Here is a 17,946-nt window from a genome sequence, read left to right on the forward strand (position 1 = left end):
ACTATTAAAAAAGCGTTCCTTCACACCCGGGCTCACACACACTGAAATCACTATTAAAGGAATGTTCCTTCACACCCAGGCTCACACACACTGAATTCACTATTAAAGGAGTGTCCTTCACACCCGGGCTCACACAAACTGAAATCACTATTAAAGGAATGTTCCTTCACACCCAGGCTCACACACTGAATTCACTATGAAAGGAGTGTTCCTTCACACCCAGGCTCACACACTGAAATCACTATTAAAGGAGTGTTCCTTCACACCCAGGCTCACACACACTGAAATCACTATTAAAATAGTGTTCCCTCACACCCAGGCTCACACACACACTGAATTCACTATTAAAGGAGCGTTCCTTCACACCCGGGCTCACACACACACTGAATTCACTATTAAAGGAGTGTTCCTTCACACCCGGGCTCACACACACACTGAATTCAATATTAAAGGAGTGTTCCTTCACACCCGGGCTCACACACACTGAATTCACTATTAAAGGAGCATTCCTTCACATCCAGGCTCACACACACTGAATTCACTATGAAAGGAGTGTTCCTTCACACCCAGGCTCACACACTGAAATTACTATTCAAGGAGTGTTCCATCACACCCAGGCTCACACACACACTGAATTCACTATTAAAGGAGTGTTCCTTCACACCCAGGCTCACACACTGAAATCACTATTAAAGGAGTGTTCCCTCACACCCAGGCTCACACACACACTGAATTCACTATTAAAGGAGCGTTCCTTCACACCCGGGCTCACACACACTGAATTCACTATTAAAGGAGTGTTCCTTCACACCCGGGCTCACACACACTGAATTCACTATTAAAGGAGTGTTCCTTCACACCCAGGCTCACACACAATGAAATCACTATTAAAGGAGTGTTCCTTCACACCCGGGCTCACACACACACACTGAAATCACTATTAAAGGAGCGTTCCTTCACACCCGGGCTCACACACACACTGAAATTACTATTAAAGGAGTGTTCCTCCACACCAGGGCTCACACACACAGAGAAATCACTATTAAAGGAGCGTTCCTTCACACCCGGGCTCACACAGACTGAAATCACTATTAAAAGGAATGTTCCTCCACACCAGGGCTCACACAAACACAGAGAAATCACTATTAAAGGAGCGTTCCTTCACACCCGGGCTCACACAGACTGAAATCACTATTAAAGGAGTGTTCCTTCACACCCCGGCTAACACACACTGAATTCACTATTAAAGGAGCGTTCCTTCACACCCGGGCTCACACACACTGAATTCACTATTAAAGGAGTGTTCCTTCACACCCAGGCTCACACACACACTGAATTCACTATTAAAGGAGCGTTCCTTCACACCCGGGCTCACACACACAGAAATCACTATTAAAAAAGCGTTCCTTCACACCCGGGCTCACACACACTGAAATCACTATTAAAGGAATGTTCCTTCACACCCAGGCTCACACACACTGAATTCACTATGAAAGGAGTGTCCTTCACACCCGGGCTCACAAAAACTGAAATCACTATTAAAGGAATGTTCCTTCACACCCAGGCTCACACACTGAATTCACTATGAAAGGAGTGTTCCTTCACACCCAGGCTCACACACTGAAATCACTATTAAAGGAGTGTTCCTTCACACCCAGGCTCACACACACTGAATTCACTATGAAAGGAGTGCTCCTTCACACCCAGGCTCACACACTGAAATCACTATTAAAGGAGTGTTCCCTCACACCCAGGCTCACACACACACTGAATTCACTATTAAAGGAGCGTTCCTTCACACCCGGGCTCACACACGCACTGAATTCACTATGAAAGGAGTGTTCCTTCACACCCGGGCTCACACACACACTGAATTCACTATTAAAGGAGTGTTCCTTCACACCCGGGCTCACACACACTGAATTCACTATTAAAGGAGCATTCCTTCACATCCAGGCTCACACACACTGAATTCACTATGAAAGGAGTGTTCCTTCACACCCAGGCTCACACACTGAAATCACTATTAAAGGAGTGTTCCCTCACACCCAGGCTCACACAAACACTGAATTCACTATTAAAGGAGTGTTCCTTCACACCCAGGCTCACACACTGAAATCACTATTAAAGGAGTGTTCCCTCACACCCAGGCTCACACACACACTGAATTCACTATTAAAGGAGCGTTCCTTCACACCCGGGCTCACACACACTGAATTCACTATTAAAGGAGTGTTCCTTCACACCCGGGCTCACACACACTGAATTCACTATTAAAGGAGTGTTCCTTCACACCCGGGCTCTCACACACACACTGAAATCACTATTAAAGGAGCGTTCCTTCACACCCAGGCTCACACACAATGAAATCACTATTAAAGGAGTGTTCCTTCACGCCCGGACTCACACACACTGAAATCACTATTAAAGGAGCGTTCCTTCACACCCGGGCTCACACACACACTGAAATTACTATTAAAGGAGTTTTCCTCCACACCAGGGCTCACACACACAGAGAAATCACTATTAAAGGAGCGTTCCTTCACACCCGGGCTCACACACACACTGAATTCACTATTAAAGGAGCATTCCTTCACATCCAGGCTCACACACACTGAATTCACTATGAAAGGAGTGTTCCTTCACACCCAGGCTCACACACTGAAATTACTATTAAAGGAGTGTTCCCTCACACCCAGGCTCACACACACACTGAATTCACTATTAAAGGAGTGTTCCTTCACACCCAGGCTCACACACTGAAATCACTATTAAAGGAGTGTTCCCTCACACCCAGGCTCACACACACACTGAATTAACTATTAAAGGAGCGTTCCTTCACACCCGGGCTCACACACACTGAATTCACTATTAAAGGAGTGTTCCTTCACACCCGGGCTCACACACACTGAATTCACGATTAAAGGAGTGTTCCTTCACACCCAGGCTCACACACAATGAAATCACTATTAAAGGAGTGTTCCTTCACACCCGGGCTCACACACACACACTGAAATCACTATTAAAGGAGCGTTCCTTCACACCCGGGCTCACACACACACTGAAATTACTATTAAAGGAGTGTTCCTCCACACCAGGGCTCACACACACAGAGAAATCACTATTAAAGGAGCGTTCCTTCACACCCGGGCTCACACAGACTGAAATCACTATTAAAAGGAATGTTCCTCCACACCAGGGCTCACACAAACACAGAGAAATCACTATTAAAGGAGCGTTCCTTCACACCCGGGCTCACACACACGGAATTCACGATGAAAGGAGTGTTCCTTCACATCCAGGCTCACACACACACTGAATTCACTATTAAAGGAGTGTTCCCTCACACCCAGGCTCACACACACACTGAATTCACTATTAAAGGAGTGTTCCTTCACACCCAGGCTCACACACAATGAAATCACTATTAAAGGAGTGTTCCTTCACACCCGGGCTCACACACACACACTGAAATCACTATTAAAGGAGCGTTCCTTCACACCCGGGCTCGCACACACACTGAAATTACTATTAAAGGAGTGTTCCTCCACACCAGGGCTCACACACACAGAGAAATCACTATTAAAGGAGCGTTCCTTCACACCCGGGCTCACACAGACTGAAATCACTATTAAAGGAGTGTTCCTTCACACCCCGGCTCACACACACTGAATTCACTATTAAAAGGAGTGTTCCCTCACACCCAGGCTCACACACACACTGAATTCACTATTAAGGGAGCGTTCCTTCACACCCGGGCTCACACACACTGAATTCACTATTAAAGGAGTGTTCCTTCACACCCAGGCTCACACACACACTGAATTCACTATTAAAGGAGCGTTCCTTCACACCCGGGCTCACACACACAGAAATCACTATTAAAAAAGCGTTCCTTCACACCCGGGCTCACACACACTGAAATCACTATTAAAGGAATGTTCCATCACACCCAGGCTCACACACACTGAATTCACTATGAAAGGAGTGTCCTTCACACCCGGGCTCACACAAACTGAAATCACTATTAAAGGAATGTTCCTTCACACCCAGGCTCACACACTGAATTCACTATGAAAGGAGTGTTCCTTCACACCCAGGCTCACACACTGAAATCACTATTAAAGGAGTGTTCCTTCACACCCAGGCTCACACACACTGAATTCACTATGAAAGGAGTGTTCCTTCACACCCAGGCTCACACACTGAAATCACTATTAAAGGAGTGTTCCCTCACACCCAGGCTCACACACACACTGAATTCACTATTAAAGGAGCGTTCCTTCACACCCGGGCTCACACACGCACTGAATTCACTATGAAAGGAGTGTTCCTTCACACCCGGGCTCACACACACACTGAATTCACTATTAAAGGAGTGTTCCTTCACACCCGGGCTCACACACACTGAATTCACTATTAAAGGAGCATTCCTTCACATCCAGGCTCACACACACTGAATTCACTATGAAAGGAGTGTTCCTTCACACCCAGGCTCACACACTGAAATCACTATTAAAGGAGTGTTCCCTCACACCCAGGCTCACACACACACTGAATTCATTATTAAAGGAGTGTTCCTTCACACCCAGGCTCACACACTGAAATCACTATTAAAGGAGTGTTCCCTCACACCCAGGCTCACACACACACTGAATTCACTATTAAAGGAGCGTTCCTTCACACCCGGGCTCACACACACTGAATTCACTATTAAAGGAGTGTTCCTTCACACCCGGGCTCACACACACTGAATTCACTATTAAAGGAGTGTTCCTTCACACCCGGGCTCACACACACACACTGAAATCACTATGAAAGGAGCGTTCCTTCACACCCAGGCTCACACACAATGAAATCACTATTAAAGGAGTGTTCCTTCACGCCCGGACTCTCACACACTGAAATCACTATTAAAGGAGCGTTCCTTCACACCCGGGCTCACACACACACTGAAATTACTATTAAAGGAGTTTTCCTCCACACCAGGGCTCACACACACAGAGAAATCACTATTAAAGGAGCGTTCCTTCACACCCGGGCTCACACACACACTGAAATCACTATTAAAGGAATGTTCCTCCACACCAGGGCTCACACACACACACAGAGAAATCACTATTAAAGGAGCGTTCCTTCACACCCGGGCTCACACACACACTGAAGTTACTATTAAAGGAGTGTTCCTCCACACCAGGGCTCACACACAACGAGAAATCACTATTAAAGGAATGTTCCTTCACACCCGGGCTCAAACACACTGAATTCACTATTAAAGGAGTGTCCCTTCACACCCGGGCTCACAATCACTGAAATCACTATTAAAGGAGTGTTCCTTCACACCCGGGCTCACACACACTGAAATCACTATTAAAGGAGTGTTCCTTCACACCCAGGCTCACACACAATGAAATCACTATTAAAGGAGTGTTCCTTCACACCCAGGCTCACACACTGAAATCACTATTAAAGGAGTGTTCCCTTCACACCCAGGCTCACACACACACTGAAATCACTATTAAAGGAGTGCTCCTTCACACCCGGGCTCACACACACTTAAATCACTATTAAAGGAGTGATCCTTCACACCCGGGCTCACACACACTGAAATCACTATTAAAGGAGTGTTCCCTCACACCAGGGCTCACACACACTGAAATCACTATTAAAGGAGTGTTCCTTCAGACCCAGGCTCACACACACACTGAATTCACTATTAAAGGAGTATTCCTTCACACCCAGGCTCACACACACTGAAATCACTATTAAAGGAGTGCTCCTTCAGACCCGGGCTCACACACACTGAAATCACTATTAAAGGAGTGTTCCTTCACACCCAGGCTCACACACACACTGAATTCACTATTAAAGGAGTGTTCCTTCACACCCAGGCTCACACACACTGAAATCACTATTAAAGGAGTGTTCCTTCACACCCGGGCTCACACATATTGAAATCACTATTAAAGGAGTGTTCTTTCACACCTGGCCTCACACACACTGAAATCACTATTAAAGGAGTGTTCCTTCACACCCAGGCTCACACACACACTGAATTCACTATTAAAGGAGTGTTCCTTCACACCCAGGCTCACACACACTGAAATCACTATTAAAGGAGTGTTCCTTCACACCCGGGCTCACACACATTGAAATCACTATTAAAGGAGTGTTCTTTCACACCTGGCCTCACACACACTGAAATCACTATTAAAGGAGTGTTCCTTCACACCCGGGATCACACACACTGAAATCACTATTAAAGGAGCGTTCCTTCACACCCGGGCTGACACACACTGAAATCACTATTAAAGGAGTGTTCCTTCACACCCGGGCTCACACACATTGCAATCACTATTAAAGAAGCGTTCCTTCACACCCAGGCTCACACACACTGAAATCACTATTGAAGGAGTGTTCCTTCACACCCATGCTCAACCACACTGAATTCACTATTAAAGGAGTGTTCCTTCACACCCGGACACACACACTGAAATCACTATTAAAGGAGCGTTCCTTCACACCCAGGCTCACACACACACTGAATTCACTATTAAAGGAGTGTTCCTTCACACCCGGGCTCACACACACTGAATTCACTATTAAAGGAGTGTTCCCTCACATCCGGGCTCACACACACACTGAAATCACTATTAAAGGAGCGTTCCTTCACACCCCGGCTCACACACACTGAAATCACTATTAAAGGAGTGTTCCTTCACACCCAGGCTCACACACACTGAAATCACTATTAAAGGAGCGTTCCTTCACACCCAGGCTCACACACACTGAAATCACTATTAAAGGAGCGTTCCTTCACACCCAGGCTCACACACACTGAAATCACTATTAAAGGAGCGTTCCCTCACACCCGGGCTCACACACACTGAATTCACTATTAGAGGAGTGTTCCCTCACACCCGGGCTCATACACACTGAATTCACTATTAAAGGAGTGCTCCTTCACACCCGGGCTCACACACACCGAAATCACTATAAAAGGAGCGTTCCTTCACACCCAGGCTCACACACGCTGAAATCACTATTAAAGGAGCGTTCCTTCACACCCGGGCTCACACACACACTGAATTCACTATTAAAGGAGCGTTCCTTCACAGCCAGGCTCACACACACTGAAATCACTATTAAAGGAGCGTTCCTTCACACCCAGGCTCACACACACTGAATTCACTATTAAAGGAGCGTTCCTTCACACCCAGGCTTACACACACACTGAATTCACTATTAAAGGAGTGTTCCTTCACACCCGGGCTCACACACACTGAAATCACTATTAAAGGAGCGTTCCTTCACACCCGGGCTCACACACACTGAAATCACTATTAAAGGAGTGTTCCCTCACACCCACCCAGGCTCACACACACACTGAATTCACTATTAAAGGAGCGTTCCTTCACACCCAGGCTCACACACACTGAAATCACTATGAAAGGGGCGTTCCTTCACACCCAGGCTCACACACACTGAATTCACTATTAAAGGAGCGTTCCTTTCCACCCGGGCTCACACACACTGAAATCACTATGAAAGGAGCGTTCCTTCACACCCACCCAGGCTCACACACACACTGAATTCACTATTAAAGGAGCCTTCCTTCACACCCAGGCTCACACACACTGAAATCACTATTAAAGGAGTGTTCCTTCACACCCGGGCTCACACACACTGAATTCACTATTAAAGGAGTGTTCCCTCACACCCAGGCCCACACACACTGAAATCACTATGAAAGGAGTGTTCCTTCACACCCGGGCTCACACACACTGAATTCACTATTAAAGGAGCGTTCCTTCACACCCAGGCTCACACACACTGAAATCACTATTAAAGGAGCGTTCCTTCACACCCGGGCTGACACACACTGAAATCACTATTAAAGGAGTGTTCCTTCACACCCGGGCTCACACACATTGCAATCACTATTAAAGAAGCGTTCCTTCACACCCAGGCTCACACACACTGAAATCACTATTGAAGGAGTGTTCCTTCACACCCATGCTCAACCACACTGAATTCACTATTAAAGGAGTGTTCCTTCACACCCGGACACACACACTGAAATCACTATTAAAGGAGCGTTCCTTCACACCCAGGCTCACACACACACTGAATTCACTATTAAAGGAGTGTTCCTTCACACCCGGGCTCACACACACTGAATTCACTATTAAAGGAGTGTTCCCTCACATCCGGGCTCACACACACACTGAAATCACTATTAAAGGAGCGTTCCTTCACACCCCGGCTCACACACACTGAAATCACTATTAAAGGAGTGTTCCTTCACACCCAGGCTCACACACACTGAAATCACTATTAAAGGAGCGTTCCTTCACACCCAGGCTCACACACACTGAAATCACTATTAAAGGAGCGTTCCTTCACACCCAGGCTCACACACACTGAAATCACTATTAAAGGAGCGTTCCCTCACACCCGGGCTCACACACACTGAATTCACTATTAGAGGAGTGTTCCCTCACACCAGGGCTCATACACACTGAATTCACTATTAAAGGAGTGCTCCTTCACACCCGGGCTCACACACACTGAAATCACTATTAAAGGAGCGTTCCTTCACACCCAGGCTCACACACGCTGAAATCACTATTAAAGGAGCGTTCCTTCACACCCGGGCTCACACACACACTGAATTCACTATTAAAGGAGCGTTCCTTCACACCCAGGCTCACACACACTGAAATCACTATTAAAGGAGCGTTCCTTCACACACAGGCTCACACACACTGAATTCACTATTAAAGGAGCGTTCCTTCACACCCAGGCTTACACACACACTGAATTCACTATTAAAGGAGTGTTCCCTCACACCCACCCAGGCTCACACACACACTGAATTCACTATTAAAGGAGCGTTCCTTCACACCCAGGCTCACACACACTGAAATCACTATGAAAGGGGCGTTCCTTCACACCCAGGCTCACACACACTGAATTCACTATTAAAGGAGCGTTCCTTTCCACCCGGGCTCACACACACTGAAATCACTATGAAAGGAGCGTTCCTTCACACCCACCCAGGCTCACACACACACTGAATTCACTATGAAAGGAGTGTTCCTTCACACCCAGGCTCACACACACTGAAATCACTATTAAAGGAGTGTTCCTTCACACCCGGGCTCACACACACTGAATTCACTATTAAAGGAGTGTTCCCTCACACCCAGGCCCACACACACTGAAATCACTATGAAAGGAGTGTTCCTTCACACCCGGGCTCACACACACTGAATTCACTATTAAAGGAGCGTTCCTTCACACCCAGGCTCACACACACTGAAATCACTATGAAAGGAGTGTTCCTTCACACCCGGGCTCACACACACTGAATTCACTATTAAAGGAGCGTTCCTTCACACCCGGGCTCACACACACTTAAATCACTATTAAAGGAGTGTTCCTTCACACCCGGGCTCACACACACTGAAATCACGATGAAAGGAGTGTTCCTCACACCCGGGCTCACACACACTGAAATCACTATTAAAGGAGAGTTCCCTCACACCCGGGCTCACACGCACTGAAATCACTATTGAACTCACCTCCCAATGAGCTAATCCGGTTCTCACGGTGAATGCTGATGGATATGTCAAGATTTCAGCTCCTGCTTCAGCCAGTGCCAGCGAAATTTCAGGAAAACGAAGGTCATAGCAGATGGCAAGGCCAACCTAAATCAGGGGTGGAAATATACAGCACGGGGTTAGATACAGAGTAAAGCTCCCTCTCCACTGTCCCCATCAAACACTCCCAGGACAGGAACCGCACAGTGTTAGATACAGAGTAAAGCTCCCTCTACACTGTCCCCATCAAACACTCCCAGGACAGGTACAGCGCTGGGTTAGATACAGAGTAATGCTCACTCTGCACTGTCCCCATCAAACACTCCCAGGACAGGTACAGCACGGGTTAGATACAGAGTAAAGCTCCCTCTGCACTGTCCCCATCAAACACTCCCAGGACAGGTACAGCACGGGGTTAGATACAGAGCAAAGCTCCCTCTACACTGTCCCCATCAAACACTCCCAGGACAGGTACAGCACGGGGTTAGATACAGAGTAAAGCTCCCTCTACACTGTCCCCATCAAACACTCCCAGGACAGGTACAGCACGGGTTTAGAAACAGAGTAAAGCTGCCTCAACACTGTCCCCTTCAAACACTCGCAGGACAGGTACAGCACGGGGTTAGATACAGAGTAAAGCTCCCTCTACACTGACCCCATCAAACACTCCCAGGACAGGTACAGCACGGGGTTAGATACAGAGTAAAGCTCCCTCTACACTGTCCTCATCAAACACTCCCAGGACAGGTACATAGAAAATACAGCACAGAACAGGCCCTTCGGCCCACAATGTTGTGTCGAAGCTTTGTCCTAGATTAATCATAGATTATCATTGAATTTACAGTGCAGAAGGAGGCCATTCGGCCCTTTGAGTCTGCACCGGCACCTGGAAAGAGCACCCTACCCAAACTCAACACCTCCACCCAACACGAAGGGTAATATTAGACATTAAGGGCAATTTATCATTGGCCAATTCACCTAACCTGCACATCTTTGGACTGTGGGAGGAAACTGGAGCACCCGGAGGAAACCCACGCAGACACGGGGAGGACGTGCAGACTCCACACAGACAGTGACCCAAGCCGGAATCGAACCTGGGACCCTGGAGCTGTGAAGCATTGTGCTATCCACAATGCTACCGTGCTGCCCTTGAGAACAAATAAATCTACATTATATCATTTTACCGTAATCCATGTACCTATCCAATAGCTGCTTGAAGGTCCCTAATGTTTCCGACTCAACTACTTCCACAGGCAGTGCATTCCATGCCCCCACTACTCTCTGGGTAAAGAACCTACCTCTGATATCCCTCCTATATCTTCCACCTTTCATCTTAAATTTATGTCCCCTTGTAATGGTTTGTTCCACCCGGGGAAAAAGTCTCTGACTGTCTACTCTATCTATTCCCCTGATCATCTTATAAACCTCTATCAAGTCGCCCCTCATCCTTCTCCGTTCTAATGAGAAAAGGCCTAGCACCCTCAACCTTTCCTCGTAAGACCTACTCTCCATTCCAGGCAACATCCTGGTAAATCTTCTTTGCACCTTTTCCAAAGCTTCCACATCCTTCCTAAAATGAGGCGACCAGAACTGTACACAGTACTCCAAATGTGGCCTTAACAAAGTTTTGTACAGCTGCATCATCACCTCACGGCTCTTAAATTCAATCCCTCTGTTAATGAACGCGAGCATACCATAGGCCTTCTTCACAGCTCTATCCACTTGAGTGGCAACTTTCAAAGATGTATGAACATAGACCCCAAGATCTCTCTGCTCCTCCACATTGCCAAGAACTCTACCGTTAACCCTGTATTCCGCATTCATATTTGTCCTTCCAAAATGGACAACCTCACACTTTTCAGGGTTAAACTCCATCTGCCACTTCTCAGCCCAGCTCTGCATCCTATCTGTGTCTCTTTGCAGCCGACAACAGCCCTCCTTACTATCCACAACTCCACCAATCTTCGTATCGTCTGCAAATTTACTGACCCACCCTTCAACTCCCTCATCCAAGTCATTAATGAAAATCACAAACAGCAGAGGACCCAGAACTGATCCCTGCGGTACGCCACTGGTAACTGGGATCCAGGCTGAATATTTGCCATCCACCACCACTCTCTGACTTCTATCGGTTAGCCAGTTCGTTATCCAACAGGCCAAATTTCCCACTATCCCATGCCTCCTTACTTTCTGCATAAGTCTACCATGGGGAACCTTATCAAATGCCTTACTAAAATCCATGTACACTACATCCACTGCTTTACCTTCATCCACGTGCTTGGTCACCTCCTCAAAGAATTCGATAAGACTTGTAAGGCAAGACCTACCCCTCACAAATCCGTGCTGACTATCCCTAATCTAGCAGTGTCTTTCCAGATGCTCAGAAATCCTATCCTTCAGTACCCTTTCCATTACTTTGCCTACCACCGAAGTAAGACTAACTGGCCTGTAATTCCCAGGGTTATCCCTAGTCCCTTTTTTGAACAGGGGCACGACATTCGCCACTCTCCAATCCCCTGGTACCACCCTTGTTGACAGTGAGGACGAAAAGATCATTGCCAATGGCTCTGCAATTTCATCTCTTGCTTCCCATAGAATCCTTGGATGTATCCCGTCAGGCCCGGGGGACTTGTCTATTCTCAAGTTTTTCAAAATGCCCAACACATCTTCCTTCCTAACAAGTATTTCCTCGAGCTTACCAATCTGTTTCACACTGTCCTCTCCAACAATATCGCCCCTCTCATTTGTAAATACAGAAGAAAAGTACTCGTTCAAGACCTCTCCTATCTCTTCAGACTCAATACACAATCTCCCGCTACTGTCCTTGATCGGACCTACCCTCGCTCTAGTCATTCTCATATTTCTCACATATGTGTAAAAGGCCTTGGGGTTTTCCTTGATCCTACCCGCCAAAGATTGTTCATGCCCTCTCTTAGCTCTCCTAATCCCTTTCTTCAGTTCCCTCCTGGCTATCTTGTATCCCTCCAATGCCCTGTCTGAACCTTGTTTCCTCAGCCTTACATAAGTCTCCTTTTTCCTCTTAACAAGACATTCAACCTCTCTTGTCAACCATGGTTCCCTCACTCGACCATCTCTTCCCTGCCTGACAGGGACATACATATCAAGGACACGTAGCACCTGTTCCTTGAACAAGTTCCACATTTCACATGTGTCCTTCCCTGACAGCCTATGTTCCCAACTTATGCACTTCAATTCTTGTCTGACAACATCGTATTTACCCTTCCCCCAATTGTAAACCTTGCCCTGTTGCACGTACCTATCCCTCTCCATTACTAAAGTGAAAGTCACAGAATTGTGGTCACTATCTCCAAAATGCTCCCCCACTAACAAATCTATCACTTGCCCTGGTTCATTACCCAGTACTAAATCCAATATTGCCCCTCCTCTGGTCGGACAATCTACATACTGTGTTAGAAAAGCTTCCTGGACACACTGCACAAACACCACCCCATCCAAACTATTTGATCTAAAGTGTTTCCACTCAATATTTGGGAAGTTAAAGTCGCCCATGACTACTACCCTATGACTTCTGCACCTTTCCAAAATCTGTTTCCCAATCTGTTCCTCCACATCTCTGCTACTATTGGGGGGCCTATAGAAAACTCCTAACAAGGTGACTGCTCCTTTCCTATTTCTGACTTCAACCCATACTACCTCAATAGGGTGATACTCCTCGAACTGCCTTTCTGCAGCTGTTATACTATCTCTAATTAATAATGCCACCCCCCCACCTCTTTTACCACCCTCCCTAATCTTATTGAAACATCTATAACCAGGGACCTCCAACAACCATTTCTGCCCCTCTTCTATCCAAGTTTCCGTGATGGCCACCACATCGTATTCCCAAGTACCGATCCATGCCTTAAGTTCACCCGCCTTATTCCTGATGCTTCTTGCGTTGAAGTATACACACTTCAACTCATCTCCGTGCCTGCAAGTACTCTCCTGCGTTGAAGTATACACACTTCAACCCATCTCCGTGCCTGCAAGTACTCTCCTTTGTCAGTGTTCCCTTCCCCACTGCCTCACTACATGCTTTGGCGTCCTGAATATCGGCTACCTTAGTTGCTGGACTACAAATCCGGTTCCCATTCGCCTGCCAAATTAGTTTAAACCCTCCCGAAGAGTACTAGAAAACCTCCCTCCCAGGATATTGGTGCCCCTCTGGTTCAGATGCAACCCGTCCTGCTTGTACAGGTCCCACCTTCCCCAGAATGCGCTCCAATTATCCAAATACCTGAAGCCCTCCCTCCTACACCATTCCTGCAGCCACGTGTTCAACTGCACTCTCTCCCTATTCCTAGCCTCGCTATCACGTGGCACCGGCAACAAACCAGAGATGACAACTCTGTCTGTCCTGGCTTTTAACTTCCAGCCTAACTCCCTAAACTTGTTCATTACCTCCACACCCCTTTTCCTACCTATGTCGTTGGTACCAATGTGCACCACGACTTCTGGCTGCTCCCCCTCCCCCTTAAGGATCCTGAAGACACGATCCGAGACATCCCTGGCCCTGGCACCCGGGAGGCAACATACCTTCCGGGAGTCTCGCTCGCGACCACAGAATCTCCTATCTATTCCCCTAACCATTGAATCTCCTACAACTATTGCTTTTCTATTCTCCCCCCTTCCCTTCTGAGCCCCAGAGCCAGACTCAGTGCCAGAGACCTGGCCGCTAGGGCCTTCCCCCGGTAGGTCATCCCCCCCAACAGCATCCAAAACGGTATACTTGTTTTGAAGGGGAACGGCCACGAGGGATCCCTGCACTGTCTGCCTGTTTGTTTTTTTCCCCCTGACTGTAACCCAGCTATTCTTGTCCTGTACCTTGGGTGTGGTTACCTCCTTGTAACTCTTCTCAATCACCCCCTCTGCCTCCCGGATGATCCGAAGTTCATCCAGCTTCAGCTCCAGTTCCCTAACACGGTCTTTGAGGAGCTGAAGTTGAGTGCACTTCCCGCAGGTATAGTCAGTGGGGACACCGGTGGTATCCCTCACCACCCACATCCTACAGGAGGAGCATGTAACTGGCCTAGCCTCCATCCCTTCTTACCTGACAGAATATAGCTGCCCTGTGGACTAACTAGATCTCCGCCCTCCGACTCTGCTCCCAGTCAGCTACACTTTCTGTAAACTCCTGGCTCTCTTCGCACTCTTTGCGGAAATGTCAGAAACAAAATGAAAGGAGCACCTTACTCCCTCCTCACCTAACTCCCTCGGTCACCAAACTCTTACTACAGCACTCAAAATGCACCAAATCCAGCACTCCCTCGGTCACCAAACTCTTACTATAGCACTCAAAAAGCACCAAATTCAGCACTCCCTCGGTCACCAAACTCTTACTACAGCACTCAAAAAGCACCAAATTCAGCACTCCCTCGGTCACCAAACTCTTACTACAGCACTCAAAAATCACCAAATTCAGCACTCAGTGCAAACAAAGTCTGCACTGCAGGGGATCACTTTTATACTGTGAATCCAGCCTCTGAAAAACTGGCCTAATCCAATTAACTAATTAACAAGCTCCAGCTGCAAGTGCCTACAAGTAGAAGCCTGTTTAAAGCTTATTGAAAATTCACCTTGTTCTAAACCAAACAGCAACTTTTAAGTTAATTAACTAAATAAAAGAAAGACTAAACTTTAGATAAAAATGAAGCCTTATACTCCCTCGGTCACCAAACTCTTACTATAGCACTCAAAAAGCACCACATTCAGCACTCAGTGCAAACTCAGTACAGCAGGGGGTTAGAAACAGAGTAAAGCTCCCTCCACACTGTCCCCATCAAACACTCCCACGACAGGTACAGCACGGGGTTAGACACAGAGTAACGCTCCCTCTACACAGTCCCCATCAAACACTCCCAGGACAGGTACAGCACGGGGTTAGATACAGAGTAAAGCTCCCTCTACACTGTCCCCATCAAAAACTCCCAGGACAGGTACAGTACGGGGTTAGATACAGAGTAAAGCTCCCTCTACACAGTCCCCATCAAACACTCCCAGGACAGGTACAGCACGGGGTTAGATACAGAGTAAAGCTCCCTCTACACTGTCCCCATCAAAAACTCCCAGGACAGGTACAGCACGGGGTTAGATACAGAGTAAAGCTCCCTCTACACTGTCCCCATCAAAAACTCCCAGGACAGGTACAGCACGGGGTTAGGTACAGAGAAAAGCTCCATCTACACTGTCCCCATCAAACACTCCCAGGACAGGTACAGCACGGGGTTAGGTACAGAGAAAAGCTCCCTCTACACTGTCCCCATCAAACATTCCCAGGACTGGGACAGCACGGGGTTAGATACAGAGTAAAGCTCCATCTACACTGTCCCCATCAAACACTCCCAGGACAGGGACAGCACGGGGTTGGATACAGAGTAAAGCTCCATCTACACTGGCCCCATCAAACACTCCCAGGACAGGGGCAGCACGAGGTTAGATACAGAGTAAAGCTTCCTCTACACTGTCCCCATCAAACACTCCCAGGACAGGTACAGCACGGGGTTAGACACAGAGTAAAGTTCCCTCCACACTGTCCCCATCAAACACTCCCAGGGCAGGTACAGCACGGGGTTAGAAACAGAGTAAAGCTCCCTCTACACTGTCCCCATCAAACACTCCCAGGACAGGTACAGCACGGGGTTAGAAACAGAGTAAAGCTCCCTCTACACTGTCCCCATCAAACACTCCCAGGACTGGTACAGCACGAGGTTAGACACAGAGTAAAGCTCCCTCTACACTGTCCCCATCAAACACTCCCAGGACAGTTACAGCACGGGGTTAGATACAGAGGAAAGCTCCCTCTCCACTGCCCCATCAAACACTCCCAGGACAGGGAGAGCACGGGTTTAGATACAGAGTAAAGCTCCCTCTGCACAGTCCCCATCAAACACTCCCAGGACAGGTACAGCACGGGGTTAGATACAGAGAAAAGCTCCCTACACTGTCCCCATCAAACACCCCCAGGACAGGTACAGCACGGGGTTAGATACAGAGTAAAGCTCCCTCTACACTGTCCCCATCAAACACTCCCAGGATAGGTACAGCACGGGGTTAGATACAGAGTAAAGCTCCCTGGACACTGTCCCCATCAAACACTCCCAGGACAGGTACAGCACGGGGTTAGATACAGAATAAAGCTCCCTCTACACTGTCCCCATCAAATACTCCCAGGACAGGTACAGCACGGGGTTAGACACAGAGTAAAGCTCCCTCGACACTGTCCCCATCAAAAATTCCAAGGACAGGTACAGCACGGGGTTAGATACAGAGTAAAGCTCCCTACACTGTCCCCATCAAACACCCCCAGGACAGGTACAGCACGGGGTTAGATGCAGAGTAAAGCTCCCTCTACCCTGTCCCCATCAAACACTCCCAGGACAGGTACAGCACGCAGTGAGAAACAGAGTAAAGCTCCCTCCACACTGTCCCCATCAAACACTCCCAGGACAGGTACAGCACATTGTTAGATAGAGAGTAAAGCTCCCTATACACGGTCCCCATCAAATACACCCAGGACAGGTACAGCGCGGCGTTAGACACAGAGTAAAGCTCCCTCTACACTGTCACCATCAAAAATTCCAAGGACAGGTACAGCACGGGGTTAGATACAGAGTAAAGCTCCCTACACTGTCCCCATCAAACACCCCCAGGACAGGTACAGCACGGGGTTAGATACAGGGTAAAGCTCCCTCCACACTGTCCCCATCAAACAGTCCCAGGACAGGTACAGCACGGGGTTAGATACAGAGTAAAGCTCCCTCGACACTGTCCCCATCAAACACTCCCAGGACAGGTACAGCACGCGGTGAGAAACAGAGTAAAGCTCCCTCCACACTGTCCCCATCAAACACTCCCAGGACAGGAACAGCACGGGGTTAGAAACAGAGTAAAGCTCCCTCTACACTCTCCACATCAAACACTCCCAGGACAGGTACAGCACATTGTTAGATATAGAGTAAAGCTCCCTCTACACGGTCCCCATCAAATACTCCCAGGACAGGGACAGCACGGGGTTAGATACAGAGTAAAGCTCCCTCTGCACAGTCCCCATCAAAGACTCCCAGGGCATGTACAGTATGGGGTTAGATACAGAGTAAAGCTCCCACTACACTGTCCCCATCAAACACCCCAAGGACAGGTACAGCGCGGGGTTAGATACAGAGAAAAGCTCCCTACACCGTTCCCATCAAACACTCCCAGGACAGGTACAGCACGGAGTTAGATACAGAGTAAAGCTCCCTCTCCCCTGTCCCCATCAAACACTCCCAGGACAGGTACAGCACGGGGTTAGTTACAGAGTAAAGCTCCCTCTACCCTGTCC

General features: G+C 47.9%; 1 protein-coding gene across 1 annotated transcript in view; it reads right to left on the reverse strand.

The window, feature by feature from the left end:
- Positions 1 to 17,946, reverse strand: part of LOC140405778 (deaminated glutathione amidase-like) — a gene marked incomplete at its 5' end in the record, with an annotated part of 96,139 nt that overhangs the window by 72,116 nt on the left and 6,077 nt on the right. The window contains one exon of the mRNA XM_072494210.1: positions 9,588 to 9,713. Within this exon, the coding sequence (XP_072350311.1) occupies positions 9,588 to 9,713 (126 nt within the window). The remainder of the gene's footprint in view (positions 1 to 9,587; positions 9,714 to 17,946) is intronic.

Source organism: Scyliorhinus torazame, unplaced genomic scaffold (genome assembly GCF_047496885.1).
Source record: "Scyliorhinus torazame isolate Kashiwa2021f unplaced genomic scaffold, sScyTor2.1 scaffold_218, whole genome shotgun sequence".
NCBI classification, from domain to species: Eukaryota; Metazoa; Chordata; class Chondrichthyes; order Carcharhiniformes; family Scyliorhinidae; genus Scyliorhinus; species Scyliorhinus torazame.